Source organism: Clupea harengus, chromosome 12, assembly GCF_900700415.2.
Source record: "Clupea harengus chromosome 12, Ch_v2.0.2, whole genome shotgun sequence".
Taxonomy (NCBI): Eukaryota; Metazoa; Chordata; class Actinopteri; order Clupeiformes; family Clupeidae; genus Clupea; species Clupea harengus.
In genome coordinates this window covers 992492-1002836 of record NC_045163.1, presented here as the reverse complement: position 1 = coordinate 1002836, position 10345 = coordinate 992492, and the positions used below count along the sequence as shown (strand labels likewise).

The window sequence follows — 10345 nt, the reverse complement described above, 5'->3', positions numbered from 1 at the left end:
CTCCCCTCACAGTCCCTCACAGTCTCTCCCCTCACAGTCTCTCACAGTCTCTCACAGTCCCTCACAGTCTCTCCCCTCACAGTCTCTCACAGTCTCTCACAGTCTCTCCCCTCACAGTCTCTCACAGTCTCTCCCCTCACAGTCTCTCCCCTCACAGTCTCTCACAGTCTCTCCCCTCACAGTCTCTCACAGTCTCTCCCCTCACAGTCCCTCACAGTCTCTCACAGTCTCTCACAGTCTCTCACAGTCTCTCACAGTCTCTCCCCTCACAGTCTCTCCCCTCACAGTCTCTCACAGTCTCTCACAGTCTCTCACAGTCTCTCACAGTCTCTCACAGTCTCTCACAGTCTCTCCCCTCACAGTCTCTCCCCTCACAGTCTCTCACAGTCTCTCCCCTCACAGTCTCTCCCCTCACAGTCTCTCCTCTGCCTCGCCTTCCCAAAAGAGGAGTGCCTTGCTGGGATGATCTTGATTTTTCTGCTCATCAGAAATGTTTGAAGTATTTGGTTCCTAAATAACAGCAGAGCTGCGTGTACACGGACTATAAATACAGACGGGCCTGTTCCCTCCTAATAAGGCTGCGGGGGAAAATGTCACATGACGTGGCAGAACTTGGGTCCAGGATCCAGTGGAATGTTTAAAGTTAACAGAATGCCTCAACAAACTGCCACTCCACACCGTCTCCAATAAATAAAGTTGCTTGTTATTGAATGCTGTGAGGAGTTACCATAGAGACTTTGAGTGGATCTTACTGTGTGGGGGAAACAGATGCATGTATGCACACATACACACACACACACACACACACACACACACACAGACACACACACACACACACACAGAGACACACACACACACACACACACACACACAGATACTTGTTTAGGCTTTTCTGTCTGATTTGTCTGACGAGCAGAGAGCCTCAGCGGTTCACAGCGCGCTCATCCGCCCTCTCCCCTCTCTAGGTCCAGACCTCATTACCATCACATCATTACCATCACCCTGTTTATACATTTTCACAGGTTAGCAACACTATCCTCCGTGGTGGTCAGGTTACCATAGTGACATTTAAGTTTGCTCTCTCTCTCTCTCTCTCTCTCTCTCTCTCTCTCTGTCCCTCTCTCTCTCTCTCCCTCTCTCTCTCTTTGTCCCTCTCCCTCCCTCTCTCTCTCTCTCCCTCCCTCTCTCTCTCTCTCTCTCTCTCTCTCTCTCTCTCTGTCCCTCTCTCTGTCTCTCTCCCTCTCTCTCTCTTTGTCCCTCTCTCTCTCTCTCTCTCTCTCTGTCCCTCTCTCTCTCTGTCCCTCTCTCTCTCCCTCTCTTGCCTCCAGTAGAGCCAGCACCAGGGACCTTGACTCCTCAGTGGTCTTCTGTAGTGCCCAGTGAGCGTGTTCACTTTCATTCAGTCCATTGTTTCTGAGGTGTCAGTGTATGTGTAGGCACCCTGAGGAACCCTCCTCATGAGATGAAACTATCCATAAACAGCACAGTGTATGTGTAGGCACCCTATTGAGGAACCCACCTCATGAGATCAAACTATCCATAAACAGCACAGTGTATGTGTAGGCACCCTATTGAGGAACCCTCCTCATGAGATGAAACTATCCATAAACAGCACAGTGTATGTGTAGGCACCCTATTGAGGAACCCACCTCAAGAGATCAAACTATCCATAAACGGCACACTTCCTAACACAGCCCAGCCCAGCCCAGCTCAGAGCAGGAGCTGGAAGCTCTTTAGGTTGATTATGTATCCAGACCTCCTACTGTATATGTCTTACAGCTCTTGTGTGTTAACAATGTAAACTTAAGCTATGCACTGTGTGGTATGTAAATAGACATTTCTATATGTAAACATGTTTTTAGATGTTGTCATTGAATATGAAAATGGGTTTCTAAGTAGATTTGCAGTGTTTGCAGATGAAACACGTAAAGACGTTTGATAGTGAACTGTGCTGAATGGTGAGGTGGTTTGCCAAAGTGGTCTTTCTGGAGGTGTGTGGTCTAATAGATGGCATGCCTCTCCCTGGTCGAGCCCTCAGCTTTCTCAGTTTCAACTGAACCGTTCTCTTGTTGCTATCTAAACACACTTGACACAAGAATGTGGCTTAATGAGTGCCCTGTTTCATTGGCATGTGAGCGTGCTGAGGCTGTTTCTCTCGCTGTACTCCCTGCTGGCTGAAGGCGCCGCAGATGTGCTACTTTAACTGCTCAGTTTAACAATTGGTTGCCCATAGAAGAAGTCTATGTTTATCTATGTTCAAGAAGTCTATTTTTAACACCCAAAGACCCTGCCAAGCTTGTTGGTATTCCCAAAGGCCACTTCCTAGCTCTGTTAAAGGCATATGTGAAGCTAGGGACATACCTGTGTTATTGTTATGCTCATAGGCAGGATTAGTCATACTACTTTGGTGGCTAACAAATACAGTTTCTTATTCCTTCTCAGAACATGTTTTGTTTTTTAAGTCCCAACATTCTTGGGGAGGGTGCATCATTCCCGTTCTTCCCTCTGCATTGCCTGTGAGGAATGTCTCCCTTCCCCCAGACTCTTGTGTTGAACTCCAGTGGGTATCCTGTGGTCCCCTGAAGGCTTTACTCAGCGCTGGTCGTAGCGGGACGCTGGTCTTTTTTCCCTGGCGGTCCAGTGCACCCCTCCAAACCCCTCCAAACCCCCCCAAACCCTCCAGCCTGCTCCGTCTAATCCCGTCTCTAGTTGCAGTTTTCCTCACAGATCACAGAGATTAGACAGGCAGACTACGTTCCCATGGCATAGATAAGGTTTCTTTTCCTGGACACACCCTGCCTCGCTAGGCCTTGTGACACACACACAATCACACACACACAATCACACACACACACACACACACACACACACACACAGAGCAGAGAATAGCTCCGGAGTGAGTCGTTGGGAAATTAAATGTTTTTTGTGCGCTCCAGTGTCTATGATGGATGGTGTGTTCTCTGAGAAGCCTGCTAGTGGACTCCTGGAGGTTTGGGTTTCACGGGAGTGGAGTGGCGGCAGGACGACTCTTCCACATCGGACACCACGGAAATCCGCTGCCTTTGTGGGAGACTTGAATACAGTGTCAGCACTGCTTTGTCCTCCCACTTCTCCCCACTTCTCATGCACTGAACCGCCGAATCACTGTCTATGCGTGTGTGTGTGTGTGTGTGTGTGTGAGGGAAAGTGTGTATGTATGTGCTTCTGACTGTTAAAGAGCATGTTATGCCTGTATATGTTTATGTGCATATCTGGTTGTTGATGAGCATACTTCCGTTTCTGTTTGTGTGTGTGTGTGTGTGTGCATGTGTTTGTGAAAGAGGGCTGGCTGAAATACGCTTATTGTCAACACCATCCCTCTTTAGTGCCCAGCTAAAGACACATTCAACCCCTTTCACAAACACTCACACATATACACACACACAGAGACACACACACACACACACACACACACACACACACACACACACAGAAACACAGAAACAAACAAACACTCACACACACACAGACACTCCCTGCGTCTCTCTATCCACCCACCTCTCCCTGGGGCCTGGCAGTGGCATGTCCCGGCCAGGGGCCGCCATCAGAGGGCCACACCCTGACGATGAGAGCGCTGTGGCCTTCCTGGCTCTTTCACAGCCCACATAATGGCCCCAGGGTGTGGACACGCTGGAAGATCTGCCCAAGGTCACGCGCTGAGTGATGAGGCGGAGGAGAGGAGAGGAGAGGAGAGAGCGGGGATGCACAGAGAGGCCATTGTTCAGCGCGCGACCACATGCTATCATGTGTTAGCTCTCTCCCCTCTGAGCTGCCAGAGCTGTTTTTACAGTGGGATGCTGTCTGGACTCAGGCCTAGTCTCTTCTTCAGTCTTTTATTTTCTTCCTACATTATACATGCAATTATTCCTTTTCTCTTTCTTGTCTCCCTTCATTTTTCCCCCCTATCTCGATATCTGGTTGTTTCATCACTTTCTGCCCCTCCTCCTCCTCCCTTCTCATCTCTTGCTCCTTCCCTATCTGTCTCCAGTGCCCCCACCCTCCCCGCCTTCCTCCCCTCAGAGGGCAGGATGTTTATGCCAGGCTTTATCGTTTAAGGGGTAATGACGTTTAATTTGCGCTGCTTTTTTTAATGACCCTAACCGTCCAGCCCCGTCCCCACGCCTCGCCATTTGTGTCTGGGTCTTGATCGGGTGAAGCAGCGGGCGAAGCAGCGGGCGAAGCAGCGGGTGAACCAGTGTGCCAGCATGGACCTCCTGGGCTCTTTCTACCGCCGCAAGCTGCGCAAGAAGCAGAAGAGGCTGGAGATGGGACGCTCGGACGGGGCGCTGTGCAAGGCACCGTCTGAGGCTAGCGTCAACAGCCTGGCAACGGGGCTTATCTCTAAGGTGCTGAGGTTCACCTCCAGGTAATGGCCCGAACCAGCTGTGTTCGAAGGTGCAGCAGGCTTTTGATGGTGGGATAGAAGTGAGACCAGACAAGCGATGTGTTTTGGACAGTGAAATGTCACCAGATTTCTTTATAGAGGACTGTGTCGTTTAGCGGTTGTGTAGCTAGAGCTTTGGGAGGGGCTTGAGATTTGGTGTTTTATCTACCGTCGAGTCTGCTGTCATGTGGATTTGGTTTAATATCACAGAGTACTCGCGAGTCTTGTATTCCAAATACCAACATTAGTTTGATACACAGGGTAGAGGTGTTGTTGGATGTTTAAAACTGTGATTTTCTAAAATCTGGATGTTTGTGCCTTCCGCAAAATCCCCTCCAGAAGACATCCCATACCATCTCCCTTGATACTCATGAATTGCATCCATGACAGCTTTAATTAATGGCTTTATTCTGACTTGTTAGAGTTGTGTTTTCTACTTGAGATGGAGTTTGTTGTGTCAAAACAGGAAATCTGATACTCTGTGTTCTCTGTCTAAAGAGCCCTGTGTCTCTGTGCCTTAAGGAGTGTGTGTGTCTGTCAGCCCACACCCCATCCCCCACCCTCTCACTGGGACTGGTTGTGAAACTCTGGTGAGAGGGTTGGGGAGAGGAGGCTCCATATCTGGCCGCCAGTCTGCGTGCTGAAAAGGGAGTTTTTCTCTGTCTGTGAAAGGTTGTGGGGGAGGAGGGAGCAGGAGAAGGAAGGAGGAGGGGGGGGGGGTAGAAGCTGTTTGGTGTGGAAATGGAAGGAGGGGTGGGGGTAGAAGCTGTTTGGTGTGGAGATGGAAGGAGGGGGGGGGTAGAAGCTGTTTGGTGTGGAGATGGAAGGAGGGTGATGAGAGGCGTCTGCTCACCACTTCATATATTCGGTGGAATCAATCCCAGAGTCAGACGCTGCATGTCTTCACCTGCCTGGAGAACAGAACCAGGGTGTACTGAGGTCTCAAATGTTCTTCACCTGCCTGATGACAGAACCAGGCTGTACTGAGGTCTGAGATGTTCTTCACCTGCCTGATGACAGAACCAGGCTGTACTGAGGTCTGAGATGTTCTTCACCTGCCTGAGGACAGAACCAGGGTGTACTGAGGTCTCAAATGTTCTTCACCTGCCTGATGACAGAACCAGGCTGTACTGAGGTCTGAGATGTTCTTCACCTGCCTGAGGACAGAACCAGGGTGTACTGAGGTCTCAAATGTTCTTCACCTGCCTGATGACAGAACCAGGCTGTACTGAGGTCTGAGATGTTCTTCACCTGCCTGAGGACAGAACCAGGGTGTACTGAGGTCTCAAATGTTCTTCACCTGCCTGATGACAGAACCAGGCTGTACTGAGGTCTGAGATGTTCTTCACCTGCCTGATGACAGAACCAGGGTGTACTGAGGTCTCAAATGTTCTTAAGCACAAAAACATGAGCACATTCATTCATGTGTGTTTGGCCTCCTTACTCTACTCAATGTCGTATTGGTGTTTCATGTTTTGGGATATTTATTTGATGCCGTGTTCTCAACCACCCTTCCCATCAAAATCAATCAATCAGTCTGAATCCCTCCTCTTTGGACCAGTGGCTTGTTTGTGTGTTTGGCGGATACTGGTCATTACAGTTGGTTTGTGTGTTTGGGGGATACTGGTCATTACAGTTGGTTTGTGTGTTTGGCGGATACTGGTCATTACAGTTGGTTTGTGTGTTTGGCGGATACTGGTCATTACAGTTGTTGATTTGTGAGCTCCAGAACAAAATGTGCTACCCTGGCAGCTCCTGAGGTAATGGAGGATATCGAGATATTTCTGTGTGTGTGTGGGTGCTCAGGCACGTCCCACAGGCTGTATCAGGCCTGATAGCTGTGTAAGGTCTGAGCGGGGGGGCGCGTGGGTCTGGTACTCAGTGCTGGCATGTGTGTGCGTGTGCGGGAGCCAGACGTGATGGGCTAAAGCCAGGAGGAGGAGCGGGGGCAGCGGGCGGTAGCGGGCAGTGCTGCTGATGGTCGTCACCAGCGCTCGGGTACCCAGGGGGACGGCTGCACACTGAACACACAGTGCACCTTCTCTTCTCCGTCTTTTACAGCGCTTGGTAGGGAAGGCCACTGCAATACCCTATGACAGTTTTCCTACATTGGGGAAATATCTGTATCAGTAAGGGTGCCTGAGTCCCCACATGTAGGACCCTCTATCTCTCCAACTGGTGCATGGGCACTGAGTGAGTGTGTGTTGTGTTGGAACTCAAATGGAGAATGAAACAGTGCTTGTGAAAGACAGTCTGGAGTTAAACTAAACCCTCTCTTATCCTTATAGTGTTACAGTGCATTCAGAAAGTATTCAGACCCGTTCACTTTTTTCACATTTTGTTGTGTGTAAAATTGTTTAAATAATTTGTTTTCCCCTCATCAGTCTACACTCAATACCCCATAATGACAAAGTGAAAGCAGGATTTTAGAAATTTTAGCAAATGTATTAAAAAGCAAAAACTGATATCACATTGACATAGGTATTTAGACCCTTTACTCAGTACTTAGTTGAAGCACCTTTGGCAGCCATTACAGTCTTTGAGTCTTCTTGGGTATGACACGCCAAGCTTTGCACACCTGGATGCGGGGATGTTCTGCTATTCTTCTCTGCAGACCCCCTCAAGCTCTGTCAGGTTGGATGAGGACCATCGGTGGACTGCCATTTTCATGTCTGTTTCACCAGAGAACAGACCTCTGGCTGGGACACTCAAGGTCATTCACAGAGTTGTCCGTAAGCCATTTCTGCTCTTGGCTGTGTGCTTAGGATCATTGTCCTGTTGAAAGGGGAACCTTGGTCCCAGTCTGAGGTCCTGAGCTCACTGGACCAGATTTTCATTCAGGATATCGCTGTAATTCTGTTCTTCAGCCTACTATTTACATTTCATTTCATTTTTATCAGATCTGCTGCCTGTTTAGAGATTTTTAAAATTAGACTAAAAACATTCTTTTACACCCTGGCATTCCCTGGATTTTAATTTGATGCTGTGCTCTTTTTAGTGCATTTAAGTACAGTCTGAGGTTGTGCTTTAAGTTCAGTCTGAGGTTGTGCTTTTAGTTCAGTCTGAGGTTGTGTATTTAGTTGAGTCTGAGGTTGTGCTTTTAGTTCAGTCTGAGGTTGTGTATTTAGTTGAGTCTGAGGTTGTGCTTTTAGTTCAGTCTGAGGTTGTGTATTTAGTTGAGTCTGAGGTTGTGCTTTTAGTTCAGTCTGAGGTTGTGTATTTAGTTGAGTCTGAGGTTGTGCTTTTAGTTCAGTCTGAGGTTGTGTATTTAGTTGAGTCTGAGGTTGTGCTTTTAGTTCAGTCTGAGGTTGTTCTATAGTTTTGGTCAAGCCTACTCCTACTTCTAACTTGGGCTTTTATTATGTTTTACTCTATTAGTGCTTTTATATGGCTGTGTTTTATGTATCTATATCACAAAGCTTAGAATTGAGGCCAAACCGTTTAATCTTGATTTCATCAGACCAGAGAATCATGTTTCTCACAGTCTTAGAGTGCTTTAGCTGTGTTTTTGCGATCTCAAAAACAGGATTTCCTGTGTTTTTCACTGAGGAGAAGGTTCCGTCGGGCAACTTTGTCATGAAGCCCAGATCAGTGGAGCGTTGCAGTGAAGGTTGTCCTTCTGGAAGTTTCTCCCATCCACACAGGATCTCTGGAGCTCAGACAGAGTGACCATCGGGTTCAAGACCCTCCTGAGCCAGCTAGCCCTTGGTCAGTTAGCCAGCTCTAGGAAGAGTCCTGGTTGTTCCAAACTTTATCCATTTAAGATATATGGAGGCCACTGTGCTCTTGGTAACCTTCAATGCAGTAGACTGTTTTTTGTAGCCTTCCCCAGATCTGTGCCTCAACACAATCTTTTCTCTGAGTTCTGCAGGCAGTTCCTTCAACCTCATGGCTTGGTTTTTGGTCTGATATGCATTGTGTGCCTTTCAAAATCATGTCCAATCAATTGCATTTACCACATGTGGACTCATATAGAAACATCTCAAAGATGATCAAAAGAAATGGGAGGCCCCTGAGCTACATTTGAAGTGTCACAGCAAAGGGTGTGAATACTGTTGACAAATCCTGTTTTTGCTTTGGCATAATGGGGTGTTAAGTGTAGATTACATTTAATTTTTTTACATATAGCAGACGCTTTTATCCAAAGCGACTTACAATGAAATCTAAGGACACACTTGGTAAAGGGAATCGAACTAGCAACCTTGCGATTACTAAACAACTCCTCTAAACAACTCCTCTACCCCCTGTACCACTGTCGCGCTAAGATTAATGAGGGGGAATGAATTGAAATGATTTCAGCGTAAGGCTGCAACATAACAACACGTTCAAAAGGTGAAGGGCTCTGAATGCACTCCATATAATGCAACAGCAGAATGACGCGTTTAACCACTGTCAACAGGTACAGGTGGTCAATGATGCAGTGCACACAAGTGGAGTGTGGAGACCAGAGTAGCGTACCAGAATAGTGTTTGGCCAGCGCAGATAGTTTAGCTGTCTCATGAGGTGTCCCACTTAGAGGGTTGTTTTGTGCTCCCATTGGCTCTGAGAATGTTCTCAAAAGAACAAACCCTCCACAGTATTCGCCAAATTCTGCAGACTTTGTAAGTCAGTGCTTGCGATGTTTAGGCTTCTAATTTTCGTGGTAAATATTAAGCTGTTTTTTGTTTTGAGTGACGGCAGTACGAGCCTGTTATCAGTGCCTTTGATGATGTTAGTTGAGATGGAATGAAGGAGGAAGTGTTTGTCTGATGGTGTTTATGCGATGAAACAGAGATTGCACCCCAGTATGATGCTCTTCCCCTGGGTTAGAAAGGACCATAGGAGGCCTCCCCAGTGGCTTGAGGCTCTGGTTCCTTGGCCCTAAAGAGTTATCTGATTCATATGTAGCTCAATTGAATCTTGTGAACACCATGTACAGAGCTATTAACTATTTATCCCTATCTCTATGCTTCGTTTTAGAGGGGAGAATTAGTTCTTTTGGATTTCCATTAAGGTACATCTCTCTGTTTGTGTGTCCTTCTCTGTATGAATGTGTGTGTGTGTCTGTGTGTATTTGTTGTACATCAGAGAGATGTGGTGTTTTGTGGTGACCTGTCCAGCGTTAATGTTTTGACATCAGTGAGATGTATGTCAGCATTAGTATGCACCCCACACCAGTGAGACGTCCTTAAGGGCCACACGGGGCCACATGGGGTCCCTCCCTCTAAACGCTGTGTTCTGTGTCCGACAGACGAAGTGAGCCCGCGTCCCGTCCCCACTCGTGGCATTCCACCAAACTCGCAGACAGCCAGCAGGATCCCAGCATGATGAAAATATCCCAGGGCAGCATGGGAGCTCCCTGGCACCAGAACTACCATTCCAGGTTAGTGGAATCTGGGCCACAGGCTGACCAAAACAATGGATCCCTCTCTCTATCCCTCTATCTATCTCTCACTTCATCTTTCTCGCTCACATTCTCTCTCTTTGGAGGCCAGGTCTGCTCTCCCACTTTTCCGGGACAAAAGAGAGTTTGATGGAGAACAGAGAACAGTCTGGTCTTGTGTTAAGCAGACCGTTATCAAACCCCCCTGGTCTTGTGCGCATCACGCCGTTGAACACAGAGCCACCAGAGTGGGGCAACATAAAAGCCAGCTAAACACAACCAGAAGCACCAAAAACATCTCAATTATGGCAGCCGAATCACAGACTTGAGGCAGACAACTATGCCAGGAGAAGTAGAGCCACAAGAGGTTGGATGTTCTTTAGTCTAAAGTTGTGAAATGCTGAAGCCTCCATGATGATACAATCCTACTGTGTGCAAATTCCTGTTTCTTTGGATTTGGAATGCTTGTTTATCTTGGTAGTGGAGATAGTTAATAGTTAATGGGATAATAGTCCAAGTCCCAGTGGAGAATCTGCATTGTTCCCATAAAAGAAGGATGA

The 10345-nt window shown here is 47.6% G+C and overlaps 1 protein-coding gene across 4 annotated transcripts in view; it reads left to right on the top strand.

The window, feature by feature from the left end:
* The window catches only part of shroom3 (shroom family member 3), a 50268-nt gene that overhangs the window by 24670 nt on the left and 15253 nt on the right, over positions 1-10345 (top strand). For 2 of the 4 annotated variants that reach the window (XM_031577213.2, XM_031577216.2), the window contains one exon: positions 9654-9785. The exons of 1 other annotated variant lie outside the window; for it this stretch is intronic. In XM_031577213.2, the coding sequence (XP_031433073.1) occupies positions 9654-9785 (132 nt within the window). Of the gene's footprint in view, positions 1-3375; positions 4406-9653; positions 9786-10345 lie in introns of those variants that run through there. One more of the 4 variants, XM_031577215.2, reaches the window with a different exon arrangement.